This window comes from Scophthalmus maximus, chromosome 4 (genome assembly GCF_022379125.1).
Source record: "Scophthalmus maximus strain ysfricsl-2021 chromosome 4, ASM2237912v1, whole genome shotgun sequence".
Taxonomy (NCBI): Eukaryota; Metazoa; Chordata; class Actinopteri; order Pleuronectiformes; family Scophthalmidae; genus Scophthalmus; species Scophthalmus maximus.
In genome coordinates, this window is record NC_061518.1 from 15,020,083 (window position 1) to 15,044,313 (window position 24,231).

Genomic DNA, 24,231 nt, shown 5'->3' on the forward strand with positions numbered 1-24,231 from the left:
ATTTGTCTTTTTTTTCTCTCTCATAGTTTCTATATTTGTATCTACTCCTAAGGCCAAAGTAGCTTTGTCCTGAATGCAAATCAAAAACGTCCAAAAAATCCTTTAATCATTTTTTATAATTCTTTTTAAATCTCACAAAAGACTATTTTCTTCCATAGGCAGCAAAAGTGACTGTGTACTTTGCTAGTAAACCCTGCAGGGTTAGATTTTTTCTCAGAGTTTGTGGTATGTGGGTCTTAATTAGGCAGGATGTTGTGCAGTATGGGAGACATTTCCTTGTTTTGCCAGAGGAAGGACATTTTTTTACTTGACCATGGTGGTCTAGACACAAAGAAAGACCAAAATTAGTTTTATATGTAGTGAACACAAACCTGTCTTGTTGAAAACGTTTTTTACTCACCTATAGTACCGAGACTGGAGGTAAGTGGAGCACACTGCTTTGGACACGTGACTGGCGGAGCCAAAGTCGATCACCTTCACTTTGTAGGGTTGCCTCACTGGGTCCACCAGCATTATGTTCTCTGGCTTGAGGTCTGCATGAATTAGACCCATACTCTTCAGCTTTTTCAGAGCTGTAGCCACCTGCTGCAGCACAGGTCTGATCACTTTCAGGGACAGGGGGCTGAACTTGTTCTGCTTCAGGAAATCGTACAGGTTCTGCTCAAGCATCTCAAACACCAGGCAGGTGTGACTGCGGTGCTGGAAGCATTCAAAGGCCCGCACCAGGTTGTGCTCCTCTGCGTTCTCCCCGCTCAGACGAGCAAGGATGCCGACTTCAATTTGACCCTGCCGTGCATATGAAGGGTGGTTCTTCAGGATTTTCACAGCCACCAATTCACCCGTGCCCCTTTTCCAACACTTTACAACCTGGCCGAATGTGCCACGTCCCAAGAAATCCAGCACTTCATAAGTATTCTTCATAGAACAAAGGACTTCATGCTGTACCACCTGATAGTCGCCATCCCCTCCTCCCGTCCCTCCTGCTGCACCCTGTTTGGAGGGACCCCCTCCAGCCCCCACTGTTGCGGGCGCAGTCACGGCTGCATTCCCCACATTCGTCGTTTGCAACATGGCAGGCAACATTGACAGTTCTTCCACAATCTGCATGGTGCTCCCTCGGTTATCGAGCTCCTCACTTTTACGTTTCAGCCCACATCGCTGAGAGCTGTCGGCTGAGTTCAAACCTCCACAGTCCTCTTCTCTGTCACCCTCCTCCTCTCCACCTTCCTCACCTCCTCCACAGCAGCCCTCTCCCCTTCCCCCTCCTCCTGCCCCTGTAGCTCCACTGCTGCCCCCACTTGCTGCGTCTGTCTGCTGCTGCTCCTTGCCCTGCAAGTGGACAACCCCTGCGGTCTGCGGCTGCTGGGCCGCAGCTCGGCCTGCTCCTCCTCCTCTTTTATTGGGCTGTTGTCTCTGTACACCACGCACCACCACCGTCTGCACCGGGTACTCACGTCGTCCACGCACTTTCGTGCCCACTGCGAAGTCTTGGTTCACAAATGAGTGGGCTTGATTTGTTGGGTACACGATGCCAAGTGATCTGCTGTTCAGATAAGTCTGCCGGTGTGCCCTCTCATGGTACACACAGCTGCTCGGCTCAACTTTGAGTTTCTTCACACTGCTAAAGGCACTTGTCTGGGTTTGATAAATGTGTGGTGGGTAGACCAAGACTTGTGAGGCCATACCTGCAGATAAAGAAAATAAAACAGGTTATTAGTTTGGATCCTCAACAAACAAAATAAACCATTTTAGCATGTTACAAAGAATGGTGCTTTTGACAAAAATTATGCTGAGAACTGTGGACAAGTTTATGAACCACACTTACACTTGGCTTCAATGTTGGACGACATTTTGTGCAAAACTGGTTGTTACATACAAGTTTTAAACACCTGACACCATCAATCCCATTGTGTTGTTTTGATTATTCCTACTTGATGACATCACGGCTAGCAGTGCCCCACTAATATCCAACCACCTGTCAACCCAACATATGTCAAATGGATCAGAGCAAGCGTGCATGTTGTAGTGGAGAGCCTGAGAACACCTTCACCATTCTACGCTATCCTCTGAAATCCCACCAACACCTCCACACAGCTGATGACTAACTGCTCAAAGGTTTGCCGGACCTTTTCCTGCCATTTACATGCATCCTACTGCAGGTCTCTAGGCAACAAATGGAGATGGAGAGAAAATAAAGAGACAGACAAAGAGTGAAAAATAAAGCATCAAAGCCTCATTAGGCCCACTTGTCCAATTACCTAAGACATGGTTTACTCTTCCTTTTTCTCGTGTTGCATACTCTTGGAGACGTCACATCAAGCTAAAATATTCTGAGGCTCAATTATGTCATGTAAAATGTAATTTTCTTGATCCGGATCATCTTTGAAAAAAAATTAAATCTCAGTGACCTTATCAGACCAAACTGAAGCCTATGACCCATTTTCATTCTTAGGCAAATTTACTGAGATATAAGGTTCATACTTTGAAGGGATTTAGTGCATTTGCAGAACCATGTTTACCTAAATAAAACTAGTACCACCATAACTTGTAATGCCCTATATCCCCAGTGCATTAATAGGCTCTATTTCTACAAGTGTTTCTAAAAGGAGACACAAGTCAGTCTGTTAGGGCCCCTGTAGTCTCCTAAAATAAATACCCTGATGGAAAACACTTATTTTGTGATAACACTAATGCTGTGAGCCAGCCCTCTGACTCTATTCTGAGCAGCAAGATAAGGTCAAACAATTCCCTGGACAGCTCACTGCACAATAACACCCTGTGATACTGTGTGGTGGAACCGATGATCAACTCCTCTGCTAGAAAACAATTTAAGAAATTATTGAAAACATGATTCAATCGGGCAGCCATTTTGGTTGTGAGGAAAAACTAAATTGGAAGTGATCCATTGGGAAAATCAGATTTTGCTACATTGTCATGGCCTGAAAGCCTAAAACAGTCTCACAAACATTTTTAATTCTATACTTTCTACTGCCCACAGGTATTTTTAATAGTGCTCACTGTAAATGTACAGGTTTTACTGACCATGTTATGGTAACTGGTGGGGCTTTTCTGTGTGGAGTCTGCAGGTTGTTCCTGAGCCAGCATGGGTACAGTCCAAATTGTAAAAACATGCAGGCTGGATGAATTGGAGACTCAAAATGACCTACAGGTGTGAGATTCTAAACGCGTTAACACTGAAATACACAGTGCCCAGCTTTGGCCCGGTGTTTGCAGGGATTTGCTTAATTGTTGTTGGGACCGTTTTGAACGCATCCGTCATTTATGGTGTGTTGCCTGTAATTTAGAGCCCGGCAAAGGCCTCTATTAGTCATTAAAGCCACACCAAATGGAAATTTCTTTACACCAAATCAAAGTTGTTTTTTTGAAGGCACAAAAAGCAATCCACACCCAATCAGAGGATTACCACAATTTCTGCTTTTTTAAAATCCATAAAATAGTTTGTTTCACAGAATTTTCTGCTGGTCAATAAATTTATAAATACGACACTTCAGTCAGCGCTTCAGAACTATGTTGTGAAGAGGATCTGGGTGTTCGGAAAATATGAAGCTTCTCAGGGCGATCATTGCCACTTCAACCTCATTTCAAAATATGTCAACATTTATCAAAATATATTTAAAGATGAAAACGATTAAAAAAACCTAAAGAAAACAACATGCATTCTGTACAAACACAAACCCACAGCTGTAAAAGTTTGAACCAACAATCATGCATGGCCTGTTCTCCCTTTTCCCTCTACAGCAGTCTTCCCATGTGAATGGGAACAATGCAATTAACAATCAAAAATATAACTGCATGGCAGGACTACATCCACACCATACTGAGATCCTTGAATGGTGCTGCCCTGTTTTTCAGTAGAATAGAGTAAGCTGATGGGGAAGAAATCATAAATCAAGTTGAATGAATGCTCAATAATCTCAAACTTCTCAAAGCCAACATTATACATAACTTATGCATGAAATACTACATCTGCACTGAGAGGTTTTTTTTGTCTGCCTGGGAAATAGAGATGTTAATTGTCTGGTCTGGAGATAGAGAGGATGCTGTCTGGTGCCAGAGTCCCTAGACGGAGGGAGCCTGTACTTTGAGCACTCTCACCAACTGAACAATCAAGATGTCTAGGATTTGAATCCCAGCTATACAACAACCACATTTAATCTAGAACAAAATGTAACTTGGGTATAGTTAATTTCCCTGGCTACAAAAATACCATCACTAAATTAAGGGCAAGTTTAAGTCTGACACAGGGATATGAGGTAGGCAGCCTTTGTTGTTTCAAAGCCAAACGAATGGCAGCTGCTGCTATTATTACCAACTGGAGCCAGATACTCACTTGGTCAGCCATGAGGCTCCTCCGGTGGCATCACATTACATTCTTCAAAGCTGCAGAACCTTTTCAGAAACCTTGAGCTGCTAAGTAATTGCTCAGAGTTGAACTTTTGACCTTGGCCTTCTCGAAATCAAATTGAGAAGAAAATAAACACTAGACACCTGTCTATGGTGGACGAACGGTACTGACTGATGAACCAAAAGTGCCTTTAGACGGAGAAATAATTGTAATAGGTGAGAGGACAAACAGGTGATGGCAGTCACAGCATGTAATGACTTTCGTCACCCATTTTCTCCCCAACAGGGAAAAACAACTACATGGGGTGATCTAATCTGCAGATAAATGTAATGTTTCCATTTCAATGTCATCTAAATATAAAATACTTTTTTAAAGCAACAATATACAATATGATGCGGTGTAAGAGAACAACATATATTCAAATAAACTACTTCTATTCTTTACTTTTTGAGTTCTGCAAGGCACAGTTAAATTGTGAGTGATGGAAAGACAGCAATGATGAAGCAACGACCCAAAACCGGACGTGTGTGCCGTATACACTACATACACCACTGCCAAAAGTCAGTTAGGAGCAGCAGAAACTATTCATGGCCATGTGGATCGACTTCACAGTCGAACACAGGGAGGCTGCTATCAGTTCAGCTTACACTCTGGAAGACTGCAGCACATCAAGACAGACGCACTAACACACCGTCGAAAGGCCAGGTGATCCTAAAACCAGTTTGAGAGATAACATCACCCTGCATCATGAATTCTGTCGGGATTCTGAACAAAAAGACAAAAACAATAATATTAAGTCCAAATTAATAGGAATAAAAAGTTTGAAATTATACATGATCCAACCATAATGAGTGGACCAATAGAAAACATGTCTACAAAAATGCCACATATCCAACCATAATTATGGCAGCACGATACTGGTGAGAATGGTAGACATGACTTGGTAATTGATGAAACAATGCAATGAAGTCTTCTTGGTTAATTCTCAGTTTAGATGACGACACCAGACAGGGGTTGCGATCTTAACTCAGTCCTACTCTACACACTGTGGGTCTTTGCTTGTGTCTCATGAACATGATCTTCTGTGCTCATTTGATTAAAATTTGAAGCATGTGACCATGTGTTATTTCAACTGTAAAGTTATGACTATCGATTAGAACAGAGGCGGAGAACCTTTATCCCATCAAGGGCCATTTCAATTTTTAAAGAATCCATCGAAGACCATAGTTAATGATCAAACTCAAACATTAACCTCTCCAATGAGAGAGCTATAACGGCTTCTCTCTTTTCAGGCGTCAAATGTCAGATCATAGTGAGGATGATGCTATTTGCAGCTGGTTTTCCAGGTTTGAGTCAGTCATTCTTGAGAAGAGCTGTCTTAATACAAATCAGTATTGAAAAGAAATGGTAACAGCAGAAGGTTGTCCCAAACAGAGGCAAACTGCAGTGTATGTCTCCTCTGAATGGGAAAAATCCTCTGGACATACATGCAGTTTATAGGCCACAAGCAGGCTGAGGTTGTTATACTTTGATTTGGAAGTCCTCATGCAGGTCAATGACTTTGTGTTATAGGTTGTCAGGTTCATCAGCCGGTTCCACGTTAAACAGTAATCGTGTTCAGTTTCTTTTTTTTACTTTTCATGTCATGAAAGCTCTCACAAAGCGCCTGAAGGAGTTTTGCAAACTCACCAGTATATTGTCATATTTGTCATAGCAGGTTTTTGTTCTCACAAAGCAGGAAAGTGCAAGCCAGCAATTCCTCCTCCCTATCAAACTCTGGAGTATGAACATCTGTGCTGGGATGTTCATACTAGACCCTTTAACCGCTGACTGACATAAATATCATTCTATCCATCTCTTCAACAAAAAAGTATCTTTTGTCCTTTTCTCTTGAAAAAGCAAAATTTTTATCTCTTTTTCCTATTCATCACAGTCGTTGTTTTGTTCACCCTGACCGGGACCTGACAGGCATACAGCCAGAAGAGACAAGGACATGTTAACTATTTTATGTTGTTTTATGTTATAGCTGAAAAAGATGAACTGCTATCATAAGGTCTTTTTGTATTTCAGATTAACTTTCTTTATATTTATGAATATGGCCTGGAGGTTCCCCTCCAAATGTAGAGGTCTACTCCTTGTTGAATCAGCCCCTGTACACAGGGAATACACTGTACAGTTGATTCCCTGTACACAGTGAATACAATGTACAGTTGATTATGCTAAAGGGACAGTGAATGCAGCCTACAAGCACCATTAAGAGAAAGACCTAGTGTCATAACGTCATATGCCTGGAATATATGTGGGTGAAGTTTCACTAATAGCCAAATGTGCAAATAATGAACTTAACATTAATTATCAGCCACAACATGAAAGGGGACTTGCAACCTAAGAATCACTTGATTCTGTTTATTTTTCTCCTCTCAAAAATAGAAAAAGGGATCACATTTGCCTTCAACGCTATCAATCGATCACCTCTATCAAACACGTATTAACAGCTCTTGCCAGTTTTCACAGACTGAAATACTAGACCCCCCCAACATGCCGTGTCACACAGTGAAAGTGTCAGTGTCACTGCCACATCTCTCATTAAACAGGAAATGAACAGTCGCAGAATGAGACATTTACTTTAATGGACTGTATTCATATAGCACTTTTCTAGTCATATTGACCATTCAAAGTGCTTTACAGTCGCATTCACCCATTCACACAGCGCTGCTATTCACCGCGCTTTTTTCTATCACATTCCTACACATTCATCCTTGAAGAACAGTTTCTGGACTAAAGCATTCAGTGTGTTATTAAAACGTAGGGTTCTGACAAGATTGCTGTGATGGAACAGATTTTTAGTTCTGGGAAAAAATGTTCCACTCGCCACTTTTGTGATTAATGCAAAGAACCGCACAACATCCTCTTCTCTGCACAAAATAAAACTCTCAAAAATTTGATTTTGTGTTCTGACTCATGTCTGCACGAACACCTCAGAATTACATTAATCGGAAACCAGCCTTTAAGTGGGCCACAATGCCACACAGATAACCAGCTGCCCCAAAGTGCAGCAAATATGTGCAGCATGATATCACATGACAACACATTCCCAAGTTCTGTTGCCTCCCCACCTCAGTTGGCATCCAGCACTGCCCTCTTATACCAATCACTGAAGGGGAAAACACTGTTTTAACGTTTATTTAATGGCCTCGCTGTGCAGACTTACTTCTGGCAGTACGGGCTTCATTATAACTCACAACCTTGCTTTTGTGGCCTTGCTACTGATAGGTTGAGGAATGTGACACACGTACAGCAGACAGGAGCGGCCTGTGCAAAAGGGGAACCACACAAATGTGTCTGTAGTGTATTTATGGTGTTGTTTTAAAAGGTTCAAGGTTTTCACAGAATGTTTTAGAAACAGCAGGCTGTGAAACTTGAACACCAGCTCATTTCCACTCATAAGAAAGGATATTTATGTTAAGAAATTTGGACGAAAACAGCCGGTGTGGTATCATCTATATTGTACTATTGTTTCAGACAGTCTATGATATTACTAGTTTATAAAAAGACGGCAGTATTCTTTGGTCCAGTTAAAAGAACTGCAACTACAAAAGCAGAGGAGCTATGATGCATCATACTTTTTCAACCAGACCGGGCTTGCCAAAACCTCCATTCGATGTACCTCTGCAAGTGGGCAAGGCCAACACAAATGCCGGCCAGGGTAAGTACATTACTGTGCAGCATGTGTCCAGTCAACCACCTCAGTCTAAGATTTCTATTTCCGGTTTCACAATTTTACAAACATGGGCGTTTGTGGGAACAGGACGTCTAAGTGATAGGTCCTTGTCACAGAAATTACATGTTTTGCAGACTACATTGCCTACAATTATGCCCAGGCTACTTCTGTTTCACCGGTGATTTGTGGACGTGTCACAAACCCTCACATTGGAGCTCAACTGTCGACTCCATAGCTCCTTTTCAACATGAAACCACGACCTTCATGGTGGTAAAGGGACGAGTAAATCATTACAGCCACATTGAGTATGATTAACTTGACATTAGCTCCAACTTCAGATGCCTCCGTCACCACCCCGTCTTTGACTGTGTTTATATCAATAAAGATGAGACGGCGCGTAAAGGACACTAGTCTTACATGTTGCAATTCTGAATTTTTATGAAGGCACTTTTTTTGTTGTTGCTGTGATCGTCAAACAAAGCATGTTGTACAATTTTTGTTAGTAGAGCTGCGACGATTAATCGATTAGTAATCAACTACCAAATTGATCGGCAACTATTTTTATAATCGAATAATCGCTTCAAGTAGTATTTATGGAAAAAAAGTTAAAAATTCTCTCATTTCAGCTTCTTATATGTGAAAATATTTAGTTTATTTGCTTCTCTGTGACAGTAAGCTAAATATCTTTGGTGTGTGGCCAAAAAAAACATTGTCTTGGGGCTAAGGGAAACACGATCAACATTTTTCACCATTCTATGACATTTTACGGATAAAACAACGAATCAATTAACCAAGAAATCAACAGATTGATGAATACTGTACATAACAGTTGGCTGCAGCCCTAGTTGTTAGCAACAAGGGCACTTCGAACCAAGGGGACACCAGCTTTAGTGACCACAACATTAACAGGCACTTACAACACTGGGCAGCATTTAGATAAAAACCACGGTTAGTTTTTTTTCCAGGGAGGAGTCACTGACTTAGCTGAGCTAAGAGTCAGAGTCCTGACTAATACCAGGAAACTGGACCACATCACACCAAACCTTAAATCACTAAATCTTACTCTTGGTCTACAAAGCACCAAAATACATCCCAGGGTTTTTAATTCCCTATTCAGCATCCAGACCCCTCAGGTCGTCAGGGGCCGGTTTACTGCGTGTTCCCAGAACCAGAACCGAACAAAGTGAAGCAGCGCTCAGTTGGTACGCTCCTCACCTGTGGAACAGACTTCCTGAACACCTGGGTTGTGCTCAAACACCCAGCTCATTTAGATCAGGCCTAAAAACACTGTTGTTCTCTGCAGCTTTACTATAAATCAATCTTTATAATTAATTCCTGACTTCTAAATGCACTTCTATTGCTATTAAATGGTGTGTTATCGCTGGGGGTTTAATATGTATTTGAATGTAATGCCTCCATTTTAATGTCTTCATATTTCACTTTTATTCTAAATGTTGATGTGTTTTGTCTAAATGCAACTCAATGGCTCTGTAAAGCACTCTGAGTCACCTTGTGTGTGAATGGTGCTGCACAAATAAGCTCGCCTCGTGGAAGATGACTAGATTGAGCACATCTGTAATACAACCAAGACGGACACGTGTGACGGCTGGGGCGTCATCACAGGTGTCGGTACGAGACATGGCCTGCATAGTTACACGACATGGGATGATCTGGATTCAGTTTGTGTTGCCAACTGTGTCTGCTCGGCTAGTTTTCACATGTGCTACATTTAGAAGAGGGGATTGTGCGAGATCACCGTCTAGGAAGATTTTTGCACGCTGTCATTGTGGTTCAGCGATGTTCTCGTCGGCGAGCTCGAGTCACGTACCAAGTGTTATCTAACGAGCATGTCAGCACCACGGTCGGTCGGTCCCCGTTACCCAGGTCAGGTCCCTGCGACCGTGTCGACTGGTTTCACTTTACATTAGAAGATTACAAGCAGCGCGGTCTCTTTACTTTAAGCACGACAGGTCACCGTGACAAAGCCCTCAGCGACAAACAGCGGTTCATAACGACCACCGGCGTCATCGCGGGATAACAAGTAACGAACCAGCAGTCGATGAATGGAGCAGTGAGCCCAGTGTCGAGCCACACGCGCGGCTGCTGCCCGGAGCCCGGAGCCCGAGAGCCCGAGAGCACCGGAGCCCGGAGCCCGAGAGCCCGAGAGCACCGGAGCCCGAGAGCACCGGAGCCCAAGAGCCCGGAGCCCGAGAGCACCGGAGCCCAAGAGCCCGGAGCCCGAGAGCCCGGAGCCCGAGACCCCGGAGCCCGAGAGCCCGGAGCCCGAGACCCCGGAGACCGGAGCTCGCGCTAGCTAAGTTTTCCGGCTAAGTTATGACTTTGTATTACGTCACGTCTTTAAAACTCTCGCGTCGGATGTTCGGCGAGGACGGCCGACCACTCACCTTCACATGGAGTCACTGCGCGTGTAATCCAGGGCTCCTCTGGACATGTTATGGATTTATGAATCCACACCATGCACAGTTCGCCTGCATCGCTGCCATCTTGTCCTGGGCGACGGGAAGGGAGAGCTCGCTCTCGGCAACGCCACCATCTCCCACATCTTAGACGCTAAATAACTCCGCGCATGTGAGCGTCCAGAAGCACCGCGCGGAGCCCGGGGTCGTCGCTACGCAGTTCAGATCGGTCTCCGTGCCCTCGGGACGACGTGGCCCATCTCTCGCAGGGTGTCCGTTACCCCGTCTGGACGCGCTGCTCTGCGGCCCTGCCAGCGTCGAACACGTCCCTTTCTTTCTCCAGCAACTGCGAGCGAATGTTTGTGAACTGACGGCATTGGCCAGACCAGAGTAATCGATCGAGGGGCAGGGATTCAGGATTCAGAGCAGATTTATTCATGTGCAATACAATAAATAAAAAATATATATATATATATACTATGATATTTATTCTCCATGTGTAACTATTGCTACTGCTCTGTATATAGTATTTATATATCTTTTTTTATATTTTCTGTTATATTTTGTACATACCTATTGCTTTTTTTAAATGTATGTCTATATTATTCTGTCCACTTTGCTGCTGTAATGTACAAATGTCCCCATTGTGGGACGAATGAAGGTTTATCTTATGTTATCTTATCTTAAACATTTGGTGAAAAGGTAATATTTTGTAAAGGCATTGTGAATTGTTAAACTGAATGTAACTTTAAGGATAAAAAGTGTACAGGATATAGTGTACATTGAACTTGTGAGTGAAACATATCTTATTGTCGTAGGCATTCGGAATTTACTTACCTCAAGCTTATAGTCTTCTTTATTAGCTAAGTCTGAAAGTTCGGCACTGGAATACAGAGTTGAAATGGCGTTCTAGGTAATAGCAATGAGAGGTAAAGAGGACTGAGTTAATGAGCAAGTTGTGAATTTTGTTTTTTCTGTACTTGGATGACAGTTGCTTCTATAGTAATAAGTGCTAACTCATTCCACATATGGGGGAGATGTAATAACACTCTTTACTCCATATACAAATATTATTGATCAATTTGTGAAATTTGTGTCATGATATTTGATATTTGAAAATGCAGTGCCAGAACTTAGTGAAGTCAATATATACAACCAGCAATAATTCCTTATTCTGTGAGCAGTGTCAACAATATATTGTTCTTGAGGAAAATTGCTGGTGAGGTCTACTCAGACAGTCAGGAGGCCCCCAGCTGACAATGAGAGCTGCCCATAAGCCCCTGTTGTCTGAGAAGGCCAGCTGTAACCTAATCCACCAAAAGGCCTTTGTCTTTCCCTGTCCCCACCCCGTTACAGACAACAAACCACCGGGCCAGGTCAGCTGTAAAGCAGGTGTGAACACCTCTCGTCTAACCTATTGTGTTGAGTAAACACAGCTGGGATGGAGGAAGTGGGAAGCAGAGTAGCCCACATGGAAGCCCCCTGTAAATCCATTTTGCTTCTCATCCCAGTCTCATTCCTGTCAGTTTTGCATGGCTTCACTTCAAATCTAGACAAATGTATTCATATTAATCCTGCAAACTAAGACAGCAGCATCAACAGTGACCTGTAAACTAATGCTACCCCATTTTATGATCATATAATATCGGAAAATTACATTTCAAAATATAAATCAAAACCTTAGATTTTATTTTTTTTTTCTTCACCAACAAGACTCAATCACATCCACACTTGCGCAGCTAACTGCTCTGTTGTCTTTTGCTCTGGTCTGTTTAGGGTTGTTGACCAGACAGTTAAGCGCGCGTCCTCGGTGTCCATCATTTGATCATTTGTCTCCCCCTGTTGGACAGCATGGCGAGAGACATTGTGCAGTGCATAAAAAATAGCTTTTGCTGTGTTGTTGGTGACACACAAACACCAATTAGTTACCGTAACAAACATAGTGGCTATAGAGTCATAACATGAATCACCTATTGTACAGGCCAAAAATCATACACTTGGTTTGCAGTTACTTATGAGTCACATGGAACGCACGTGCTCGTAATGCATAAACATATACACTAGTGTAAAACATAATTTGCTAATATACTTTACATAGTGAATTTAATGTTCGCACATCATCCTGAGCTTCTTACAGTAGTGTATAAATAGGCTACACAACACTAGGAGGTGCTGCAAATATAGACTTGTATAATAAAGAGGACACAACATCTATGGACCTTAAAAACAACAATGAATCTATGAATGTTTCTGTATCACGACGACTAGCGATCGATACACCGATTGGTCTACCAACAGAAAACTATTTTGATGATTGAATAATCACACTCAGACAGTTTCTTTTATGACTTTGTTAATATCTTTTTCGGTGATTTACCCGAAGCCGATTTTGTCTTCTCAGATCGTTCTGCTCAGTTTCTGAGACAGGCAGCACCAGGTATAAGCAGGCAGTCCCGGAACTCAGCCTAAGCCTGGAACTCAGTCACGAAACCATTGCCGAACTCACGCTGCCTTGCTCCTGCTTCTCCACCTGACTGCTCAACGTCGCCACCCTCAATATTCACCCTCCATCGCTTGAAATAATATTAAATCTGTTAAAACTTTCATTGAGTCTGTCATTTTGGGTCCAAATTGTAGCTCAGCCCTGAACTCTTTTAATTACAAAACAGAAAAGTAAAGTAACTAGAAGTAACAAAAGTAACGAAAAGTAACGATATAAAAGTGGGCATATGAGGGGACTTTTTGAGGACATTGGTGTTTTATTTTGAAGGATCTGCGCACCGGAAGTGTTATTGTTTTTGCTTTTGGCGGAGCGGAAGACAAGTTCTACGCCATTTTGAGTCATCGGCGAGCCACTGAGCAGCTAGTGGCTCGAGGGCAATGTGATCGACTCCCTTAGAAGCTATGCCGATGACTTAGTCGTTTTAAAAATCGCCATCACGTCAATATCTGAGCGTTTTAACACTCGATATAACATTTCTAACCCCAGATTACTCCTCCAGCCATGTCCAGCGAGGGAACGGCCGACCAGGTAGCTACATGCAGTTCTTCTGAGTGGCGAGCTAGCTTCCACTGAAACGCTTAGCATGATCAATGATATATTTCTGGTATTATTCGCTAGTACACTCCGCTGCCGACCACTTGTCGTGTTGTTTTATTCGCGTTAGTGTTCGCGAGCAGTGCGCAGCTGCGCAGAATATGTGACGAATTGGCACTGTGGAGCGCGAAGCTGCGAGACTAGCTTGTGGTGCGCCATGTTGACTGGCTGGTTGTAGCATCATAGCCACTTGTAGTCGTACAGAGACTCTTTGATCTTATCGCACATCGGCTGCATTAAGCTACCCATTCATCACCGTCACCGACCTGAGTGCTCACTGTGCACGATGCTGGCTGTAAGGTCCTAGCTAGCTAGTGGTAAACGGTTGATTTACCCGCCATGTATCCACAAGCAAAGTGTCATTGATGATTTTAGTCTTTATTCAGCGGATCAACCGCTTATTTGCTTGCGCCGCTGATCAGTCACGTGACTGATCCCAACACTTTCGGCGCCTAGAGTCGTTACCACGACAACACAACCACCACAGTCTGTTCAGCAGCATCACCGCCGTGTCCTGTGCTCTCGTGTTGTTTGCAGGCCGCAGCCGAGTACATCCCGGAGAAGGTGAAGAAGGCAGAGAAGAAGTTGGAAGAAAACCCATTTGACCTTGACGCATGGAGCATTCTGATTCGAGAAGCACAGGTTTAGTGACACAGAGTTGTATTCCTGGGGTTAAGCAAAATAGGGGCGGGCGGGCAGTGGGTCAGGGGTTATGAATCGTTTCAACACACTACATCCTTTTCCCAACGTGATTGCTTTTCTTCGTATGTCTAATAGTGTGGAATGTAAATGCATTCTCCTCCCATAGAACCAGCCCATAGATAAAGCAAGGAAAACATACGAGCGACTTGTCACGCAGTTCCCAAGCTCTGGCCGATTCTGGAAACTATTCATTGAAGCAGAGGTTAATACGACTTTTCTTTTTTTCATTAGTGTGCATGGCTGGGGATTTTTCTAACATGATCAACAATGTGATTTTCACACAAACAAAAAATGTCTCTTCGATGAAGTTTAAAGTCACAATTCTTGTTTTAAGACCTTAGTCCTGGCTATTATCAGCACTTTGTCAAGTGAAAGCATCTACCTACCCGAGGACATCGTCCTCGACGAAGGGTCTGGATTGAACATGGATGCATAATGATGTTAAATTTAATTTTTCAGGCTCAACCCACATTTATTAAGAATTGTGCCTTTAAACGCAAACAAAGGGGGAAATTAGCTCTAACCATTTCTTTTCCAGAAAATTCTTTATGTTCCCGGGATTTAAAAGGACACATTTTCTCTGCGCCATATTTAAAATGGGGGTAAAGTGAATTTGTTGCATGTTTGGTCTGCAACAGTATTAAAACTATTTTAATGGTATTGGAGTGCATTAGCCTTTTATTCACTTGTCGTGTCTATTTATTGCCTCCTGTGTCATTTCTTTCGGGTAATTTTTTATAAAAAAAGAATATATTTTTGACTGTGTGGCCCATTCATTCCTTGAGACAGTCCTCCCCACCCCTAACTGTATGTCCAGTGACCCATTTGCGTTGATGGCACCCACAGGCTGTGCTGTTGTGTGGTCTGTTAATCACTATTGCAATTGGTGTTAAACACATTGCTTTGGCAACGTTGTACCGTGATATCAAGCATCACGACTTGAGCTTCTAAACATCCAGTGTGTAGGTCTGGAAAACAATTACCTCTATGCTGTGAATTGAAAATTGCTTACGCTCAGGTTGTACTGGTTTTGGTTTGTTGTGGGTTTGCTCCCTCGTGTAAATCCCACCCCCCTCTTTTTCCTCCCCCTCACACCCTCAGCCTTGTCACTACGTGGATTAACCAGGACAAAAATACCTGGTGGTATATCTCATAAAGTTATGTGTTATAAAATGGAAAAAGAGCACATCGGGCCTTTTCCAAACTGGCAAGGCTTCTCAGGAACTGTCCTCAACTACTTCCTCTGGCCTCCAGATGGCGCCAACTGCACTTGTGTCCATGCTGTTGACATGTAACCCCCTCTAACAGCACAAAAGATGCAGTGTGGTTACTATAGTTACGATAGATGGATGATATGTAGACCATAAGAATATGTTGCAGATCAGAGAGAGGAATCTAAAATAAAGGAGTATGAAATGTAAACATCACCGAAAGCTTTATTAGTCTGGAACTTAAGGGAAATAATGTGATATAGGATAGTGTCCAACTATGTTTTATTGTACTTAGGATGTCACTTTAAACAAATTAAATTCACAAGACACATTGAACTTTGATCGTTATGGGGCGGGGGTTAAATTGCATCTGACCTGCAGATCTAGACAGACTTCAGCTGACTTGGAATTCATACAATAAATTGCAAATTGCATTATACTCATATGTTTCTGGTAATAGTTAAGGGGAGGGAATGCGTAGAATGATAAGATGCTAGAGACCAGAGTCAAACTCCTCATATGTAAACCTGTGTGGCCAATAAAACAGATTATGTGTTTAATATACTGCAAATAGTATAATCACTTATGATGAAAAAATATATATTTTCAACATATTCGTATTTTTCGTCTATTGTTGTTGTTTTTACCATTATGTAACCACCCCCATCCCCTCCCCACTTTACTACAAACCACAAATTACTCCGAAACACAACCTTAGCCACAGAAAATTTGCATAGAGGTTTCTGTTTGCTGATATGACACTCTGGTTATCTGAACTGCCCGGAAAATGTAATTTTTCTCTTAATTCTTGCTGGAGATTTAAAAGCAGATTGAACACTTCTTAAGTAATATTCAAGGCAAGTGTTGGTAGAATACTTTAACAGTTAACACTTGTAATTCATAGCATAAAGACACCGTATCTGGTAAGTATGTGGGTGAGCTCTTAAACCTCCCCATTTATTATTAGAGCAACATTTAAATGTAAAAAGATTATCATCAGAGGGTGAGATTTGTTCTTTTGAGATTTTTGAGCACGTTAGGCAAATAACAAAGTCTTGTTCATTGCTAGCATCTTTCCAGAGCCTGCTTTTAGATAGTCCTGTTCAGACATTACGCTCAGTGGATTATGAGAACGCGCCTTTGAGTGAAGGTTGACTGACACGGTGCTGGAGTTAATGCTGCTTTTATGTTTTGGCCCCGAGAGCTTATGAGTTTATTGAAGCTCATTTCTGCACTCTGTCAGTCTTTCAGACTAATTGTGATAGGAAAAAATTAATAATTTCCACCATTGTAAGGGGACTACAGCATGAGCCGTATGTTCTACAAAAGAGTAAAGTAGTGTTTATTGTTGGGGAGAAAAACAACAGGGACTTGCCTCGGGGCTTTCAAAAACGGAAATGGGACAATCTTGTGTCTTTTATGTGCAACTTCATAATTATTAAAAGTGGTTTTCACAGCTTGATTGTAGACTCGGTGCACATTTTAAAACTTGGTATCTGTAGTGTAGAAAGATCAACCAGTCTTATCTGTTGGCATCAAAATTGCATATCAGTATCCAGTGTGAATCATTTTACACAAAGCCCCCTGTCCATATCACCTTCCCCTTTTATAAAGTGGTTACATCATTGTTTAGTTTATACTCGAATATTTTGACTTCATGTGCGTTTTCTTTTATCTTTCAAAAGTGACATTGAGCTTAAATGATCACATTCGTGTGCTGTAGATATTTTTGGGGGGGTATGTATCGTCAGTAGACTTTGTGCCTCATGAGTCTGTTGTGTAATCTACTCCTCCAATAGATATTTACTAACGTAACCCTCCAGCAGGAGCATTAACTAAAGTCTCACTTGACTCATGTGCACAGTATACTTATGTCGCACACAGTGTAACTTATGGCTGTGATAGTGAAACACATTAAAACCTTCAGATTTGGATCAAGGCTCAGAATTGTTGGATTCTGGAAGACTACCTGTGATTGTACACACAGAGTTTATTTGTGAATCATTTAGTGGTGCAGCTTTGATTATGGAAAAAAATATTATTAGGAGATACATTTTCTAAACTACACACATTGTGTCTCCCTCTAATTATTAGAAATGGGCAAGTAAAGTAGGTCAGTCTTTCTCTGGGGATGGTGCCCTGGAGGATCTACAAACTACAGCACAAATTGTTTTAGGAAATAATTTCCTTGACAATGTACTTTTGTTTTAATTGAATGCAAACAGGTTTTCCCCCCCGTTGTTCATTAGCTACAAAAATTTCCAAATTACCTTTTTTAATCTTGAATTCTTTAATGTTACATTGTGATTTGGACGTTGTTCGTTTTGTTCATACAAGTGTAGATAAAGTTGAATTTAGGTTTTTTAGCATTTATTTTGGACTGTTACCCATCCCCCTCCCATAAAATTGAAAAATTAAAAAAATGGTTATAGCAGGTCACCCAGTCTATCTGACAGGATGGGTATTTGATTTTGTTTATACGCTGTGCACTCTACTACTCTCAGTACCTTTTGGGATGTTCCTGTGTGAACAGGAAGTTCGATGCTTCCCGTTTTCTTTGTAGCAAGCATCAACAGTGGGATAGGATGGATCTACCCAAAACATAGGCCCAGGCTGGTAACGCTGCACAAACGACAGCCTCCCCTGTCTGTCCTGCAGGACAATGTGACACTGTGGCTTCCACTCAACAGTAGGAATGAAAAATGAAATTCATTCCTGCAACATTGTTTAGGGAACACGTTCACGTGATGCTGTCACAGGAAGTGATTTAAATGTCAAACACTTCTCTGACTTTAAGGAACTTTTCCATATACTTTTTTCGTCCAGACATTACTGTAAAACACTGGTCGCTGGTGTTTTTCTGGGTTATGTGGTGCAATCTACAAAAAAAAATCAAAATAAACCCCTTCTATTTAAAAGTGATTTGTCATTCTTGTGTGAATTTCACTTTGTTGATCGTATGTGTGTATGAGTGGTGCCATTTGCATGAATGCATGTTTCCTGTATGCCCTGAAAGTAGTGGAGACTTTTGAATTAACATTGCATTTACACTCTTATTTGCAGATCAAGGCTAAAAACTATGACAAGGTAGAAAAGGTAAGTATCCATCACACTCGTGTTACTCTGATATCCAAGGGGGTCCTCCTCTGTCCTGGCCTCTAAAACAGTAGCGTCTTGTGATTTCCATTATAATATGGATGCACACTATTACATTGTGCATTAAAAGCCATCAGTGTTTTACAAGGCATCTGGAAATCAATATGAAAGATTTTTAAATCTCCAGATTTGAAACTTAACTTTTAATTTTTAATTTTTAATCCCAGAATCCCCCAAAAAAGTTGAGAAACTAACAGACATAGGAAGTGTGCAAGCTTTAATAAATATCTGTTTTGAAAATTAATGTTTAACTTTTTAAATAAGTTGATTTTATGCATACTATTATTTTGTACCTGGTGTCTCTAGTGCTACCATGACTATTTTTTCTTTTTTTAATCTGAATATTTTGGTTCATGTCTTTGTCAGTTACACCTTAACTGTAATTGTAACTTTAATTGAAATGTACTTAAATGTAACTAACATCTACATTGGTTAGTTAATTCTCACTGGGTTGCAACACTTTTAATAAATTCACTGAGCACATTCTAAAATGTCCAGTTTTTGTCTGAATGTCAATTCATTGCACAACCACATGTTTATCCCTTTCAAAGTCTGGTCCGTTAATTTGAGCTTGTGGGAGCTCACTGAAATGTGGGCCACGTCAGCGGCCTGTGTTACGGAGCAGTGCCAGCTACCCCACCCCAAAAAAACATCCTATGCAGGATATGCTGCGATTGATCAGCAGGCTAATTTGAGCATGGAATTACTAAACCCGAATCAACGACACACTGATGGGTAGTTGTATATAACATATATATACATATATATATATTCATCCTTCCACATTCTTGCTCCTGTAGTTGTTTCAGAGATGCCTAATGAAAGTGTTGCACATCGACCTGTGGAAATGCTACCTCTCGTACGTTCGAGAGACCAAAGGGAAGCTACCCAGCTACAAGTAAGAGCACATTCTGCTGCACAGTGGGGTTGAACTCAAGTGTGTTTGTTTGCTGCTATAGATGTAAATGTGTTATTCTCCTCACCCTCAGAGAGAAGATGGCTCAGGCCTATGACTTCGCCCTGGATAAAATTGGCATGGAAATAATGTCTTATCAGGTGCACAGATCTTGACTATATTTCTCTACTTCTGCATGTGAGTTTATTTATTTCGCCTAATAGCTTGTCATTCCTCTCACAGATTTGGGTGGACTACATCAACTTCCTCAAAGGAGTGTAAGTGTTTACCCTGTAATATTGTGAGACTCCATATACTGTTGGCCACCTCTTAAATGTTCACATGTGTTTGTCGCCTCTTTAGTGAAGCTGTGGGCTCGTACGCAGAGAATCAACGAATCACCGCAGTGCGGCGGGTCTACCAGAGAGGCTGTGTGAACCCCATGATCAATATTGAGCAGCTCTGGAGAGATTATAGCAAATATGAAGAGGTGAGACGCCCGCCAGGCCTCTTGTCTTCGTGACTACAAATGTTTGCACGTAGAGTTTGAGCTGTTTGGATGTGAGAGTGATGAACTGACTTCTCTGTTTCATGACCAGGGGATCAACGTGCACTTGGCCAAAAAGATGATCGAGGATCGAAGCAGAGACTACATGAACGCCAGGAGAGTTGCTAAAGTGAGATTGTCCACACACGTGTCACACGCATGTTTTTGAATCCGTTTACACTGAAAAGTCAAGCTGTCTTTGGAAACTAATACAGACTTGTGTGTCAATCAGGAGTATGAAACTGTGATGAAGGGGCTGGACAGGAACGCACCCTCAGTACCTCCACAGAATTCCCCTCAGGAAGCCCAGCAAGTGGAAATGTGGAAGAAGTACATCCAGTGGGAAAAGAGCAACCCACTGCGCACAGAAGACCAGACCCTCATCACAAAGAGAGGTGACTGTGCTCAACATATAGTGTGTTTTTTTAAAAAAATTTGCTATATAAGTCTCAAAATGCCAGTGGTTAAATTAATAATGTTTGTATGTAGGTTTAACTATATATTTTTGCTCCTGCCACTAGAGGGCGCATGTTATCCTCACTCGAGCTTAAGTATCTTATGAAGCTCAGATATTCTGATCGGTTACCGTTGTGTTGTGTGTTGCAGTGATGTTTGCCTATGAGCAGTGCCTGCTGGTGCTGGGACACCATCCAGACGTATGGTATGAGGCAGCGCAGTATCTGGAGCAGTCCAGCAAACTGCTGGCAGAGAAAGGGGTGAGAGATGAAACCTTTCACTCTCAGAACGTCATGTGGTCAAAAAGACCCGTGGAGTATTTTTCAGAGAGGTCGGACACGAACACAGAACAGTCCTGTAATATTTCATGGTGTTTTCTCTTCTCCTAGGATATGAACAATTCCAAACTGTTCAGTGACGAGGCCGCTAACATCTATGAGCGTGCCATTGGGACTCTCCTGAAGAAGAACATGCTTCTGTACTTTTCATTTGCCGACTATGAAGAAGTGAGTGTCTCGCTGCTTATTCTGTTGTAACCAGGACGGCGCAGATGCAAGGACTGATCAGCATATTTTGTTTGTGTTCTTTTGCTGTCCTCAGAGTCGCATGAAATACGAGAAGGTCCACGGCATCTATAATAAACTGTTGGCCATTGAAGACATTGACCCCACACTGGTCTACATCCAGTACATGAAGTTTGCCAGGAGGGCGGAGGGCATCAAATCCGGTCGCACAATCTTCAAAAAGGCCCGGGAGGACCTACGCACACGTCACCATGTTTACGTGACTGCAGCACTGATGGAATACTACTGCAGCAAGGTGAGGACACACGCGGTCACATGTCTAGCACGTGTACACAAATACCTCTTTCGTAAACTCTGTTTATCTTTCCTGACAGGATAAATCAGTGGCCTTCAAGATCTTTGAGCTTGGTTTGAAGAAATATGGTGACATTCCAGAGTACATACTGGCATACATTGATTACCTCTCACACCTTAATGGTAAGTTAGGTGAAATAAAATTCGCAGAATGTAGGATATATGTTTTCTTTGCTACGTATCCATGAATCAAACAACTTTGACATTTGATAAGGAAGCTGTGTTTCTTTGTTATCTGCTGTTAAATTTAGTCATAGTGATGCAAAATAATTGTGACCCTATTTTTCTTCTCTCTCCAGAGGACAACAACACCAGAGTTCTGTTTGAACGTGTCCTCACCTCAGGAAGCTTGTCACCAGAAAAGTCAGGGTAACGTCAGATATTAATTACGTTGTGTGCATGTACATCTTTTTCGTAAGAGATTTATATTTCTGACGATGTTGATTGACTTTGATCCTTCATTCGCTCCTCAGCGAGATCTGGGCTCGGTTCCTGGCGTTTGAGAGCAACATAGGAGACCTGGCCAGTATTCTTAAAGTGGAGCGCAGACGTTTCACAGCCTTCAAGGACGAGTACGAAGGCAAAGAAACAGCTTTGCTCGTGGACAGATACAAGTTCATGGACCTGTATCCCTGCTCTACCAGTGAGCTCAAGGCCCTTGGATACAAGGTGTGTATTTGTATCCAAGGCATCTCTTGCTGCAGTTCAAGGTTCACATGCGCGGATATTTTTAAACTGCTTCTGCTGCGTGTTTGTAGGACGTGTCTCGTGCCAAACTGGCAGCGCTGCTCCCAGAGACGGTGGTGGCGCCCTCTACACCTGCGCAGAAGGACGAAGCCGACCGCAAACCTGAGTATCCCAAACCTGACACCAATCAGATGATCCCCTTCCAGCCGCGACACCTTGCTCGTACGTAGTCCTCAGCTGCACACACTCTTCACTGAATGTTACGATACCTCAGTGAAACTCTGTGTTCAAGTCTAATGCCCATCAGGATTATAAGTGTTTTGCACTGGGTATGTTTTTGCTGCATCCTGCACTGCTCCTTCTTCTACATTGACTCGATACATAAAAGGATTTGTCTTTGATGGAGCCGAGGAACTTTCTCCCCACAGCTCCAGGTTTACACCCTGTCCCTGGTGGAGTTTTCCCAGTGCCGCCAGCTGCTGTCCTTCTAATGAAGCTGCTCCCTCCGCCCATGTGTTTCACGGTGAGAACCAGCAGTTCTGTGCTGCCGAGCTCATATATATATATATATATATATATATATATATACTAGTAATGAACAAAAGATGAAAACAGCGAGGCAGCTTTTTTTTTTTGTCTGCTTGGACTCAGAGAGTCTGTGATTGTGTCTTGATGCAGGGCCCCTTTGTTCAAGTGGATGAGCTCATGGAATCTTTTAGGAGATGCACACTTCCTGAGAGTAAGTTTCTTTCGGCAGCATTTGAGGAAAATTCCAGACCGTGTCTGTTTTAACCACAGTAGCCAAACTAACATGGCTCTGGAGATGGAAATGTCAGTCGGGTTGTGTTAAAATGTTATTCCACTTGACATGCACTTTTGTCCCTTTAGCTGTTGATGCTGCTGTGGAGCTGATCACTGGCAGACAGCCCGACGCAGGAGGGGAGGGTAACGGTTCCATGGAGAACCACGCTAGTGCCAAGTCACTCAAGAGGCCTAATGCAGACTCTGACGAGGAGGATGACAAAGGAGCTGTGGCTCCGCCCATACACGACATCTACCGCGCACGCCAACAGAAGAGGATTCGATAAACAAACTAAAACGCACGGTGAACCTAACAAGAATGTAATCTTAATATCTGGTCATATGAGGTAAATGTACATGTCCATATTTCTGAGTGTTTCTCGCAGATTATACATCTGTTGGTCTCTATACAGAGGACAAACATACATATATACACACACTCACTCACACAGACATACATACAGTATGAACACCTGAGTGGTCATGTGGTTTTTGTTTTGTTAACAGTTTTTATTTTTAAAGACTGATCCATTATACTGTAAAATATTTTTTAAATCAACCGTTGAATCAGCTCAGTTTTGGCCTTGTGATCTTTCAATGATGGCAAAGTGGATTAAAGGGTTTTTTTGTTTTTTTTTAGATAACTGGAGAAAACAGTGCATTTCAATAAAAGTGGAAAAATAATTCAACGAGATTTGTTGTTGTTTTTTGCTTCATGCTCCATGGCCAGCTTCTCTCTGAGACAATTTATATTAGTATTTCTCCTTTAGAAAAGCAATGTCATCCCTCACCATTGCCACTAGGTGGCAGTACACAACACTACTGTTGATCTGAAATCATCCTCTGTTCAAATAAATAGATTCCCTCTTTGGAAGAGAGAAAGGTGTCATCCAGTTCCGAGGGCAAGATCATTTGAAAACGTCTTTAAAAAAAACTTTGCTTGGGCAAATAATATTTGCCTCTGCCTTTAAAATATGTAACAAAAAAAAGTTAATTATTTGCAACAAACTCCTTTGAAACAATATCTATCTTTCACGAAGAAGAATTTTCATTATTGGCCAGCTGCTCTTTTTCACATTGAACCGATCGACCATTATTTGTCCAACCAGCACGGCCTTTGTTCTGAGTGTTTGGCAGCCTATCTCACCCCTGAGCCTTTTCACCGGTAACATTATGGCATGAAACAGTTTATGCAGATCAGCACAACACACCACCACCACGTTATGCAGTACACTAAACAAAAACTACTGACTGTATATAAGAAAAAAGAGGTCTTTACTTTGTGTGATTTTGTATC

General features: G+C 42.1%; 2 protein-coding genes across 4 annotated transcripts in view; one reads left to right on the top strand and one right to left on the bottom strand.

Annotated features, from left to right (window-relative positions):
* Positions 1 to 10,864, bottom strand: part of hipk3b (homeodomain interacting protein kinase 3b) — a 35,526-nt gene extending 24,662 nt beyond the window's left edge. The window contains exons 1-2 of one of the 2 annotated variants that reach the window (XM_035627353.2): positions 10,493 to 10,864; positions 401 to 1,685 (exon numbers count right to left, since the gene is read on the bottom strand). In XM_035627353.2, the coding sequence (XP_035483246.1) occupies positions 401 to 1,685; positions 10,493 to 10,565 (1,358 nt within the window). In that variant the 5' untranslated portion in view covers positions 10,566 to 10,864. The remainder of the gene's footprint in view (positions 1 to 400; positions 1,686 to 10,492) is intronic. The other variant, XM_035627354.2, reaches the window with a different exon arrangement.
* A 2,472-nt stretch (positions 10,865 to 13,336) lies between these two features.
* Positions 13,337 to 23,623, top strand: cstf3 (cleavage stimulation factor, 3' pre-RNA, subunit 3). Of its 2 annotated transcripts, XM_035627355.2 has the most exons (20): positions 13,339 to 13,535; positions 14,139 to 14,243; positions 14,410 to 14,505; positions 18,578 to 18,610; positions 19,471 to 19,568; positions 19,660 to 19,726; positions 19,809 to 19,843; positions 19,929 to 20,055; positions 20,165 to 20,242; positions 20,345 to 20,507; positions 20,719 to 20,828; positions 20,958 to 21,074; positions 21,169 to 21,387; positions 21,467 to 21,569; positions 21,746 to 21,815; positions 21,920 to 22,115; positions 22,205 to 22,355; positions 22,562 to 22,656; positions 22,812 to 22,872; positions 23,022 to 23,623. In XM_035627355.2, exons 1-20 carry the CDS (start codon positions 13,509 to 13,511, stop codon positions 23,219 to 23,221), a joined length of 2,151 nt encoding a protein of 716 aa, XP_035483248.1. In that variant the 5' UTR covers positions 13,339 to 13,508; the 3' UTR covers positions 23,222 to 23,623. The 2 variants fall into 2 exon arrangements, 1 of the variants encoding a protein (XP_035483248.1); XR_004790366.1 differs by lacking the exons at positions 22,812 to 22,872; positions 23,022 to 23,623 and having other exon boundaries at positions 13,337 to 13,535; positions 22,205 to 22,462.
* The last annotated feature ends 608 nt before the right edge of the window (positions 23,624 to 24,231 follow it).

Bases quoted from the DNA above. Each gene is read 5' to 3' on its own strand.
- cstf3 (XM_035627355.2), top strand. From the start codon at position 13,509: ATGTCCAGCGAGGGAACGGCCGACCAG. The intron at 21,388-21,466 runs GTGAGGACACAC...CTTTCCTGACAG, and splicing joins TGGAATACTACTGCAGCAAG to GATAAATCAGTGGCCTTCAA. The intron at 22,356-22,561 runs GTACGTAGTCCT...TTCTCCCCACAG, and splicing joins CCAGCCGCGACACCTTGCTC to CTCCAGGTTTACACCCTGTC.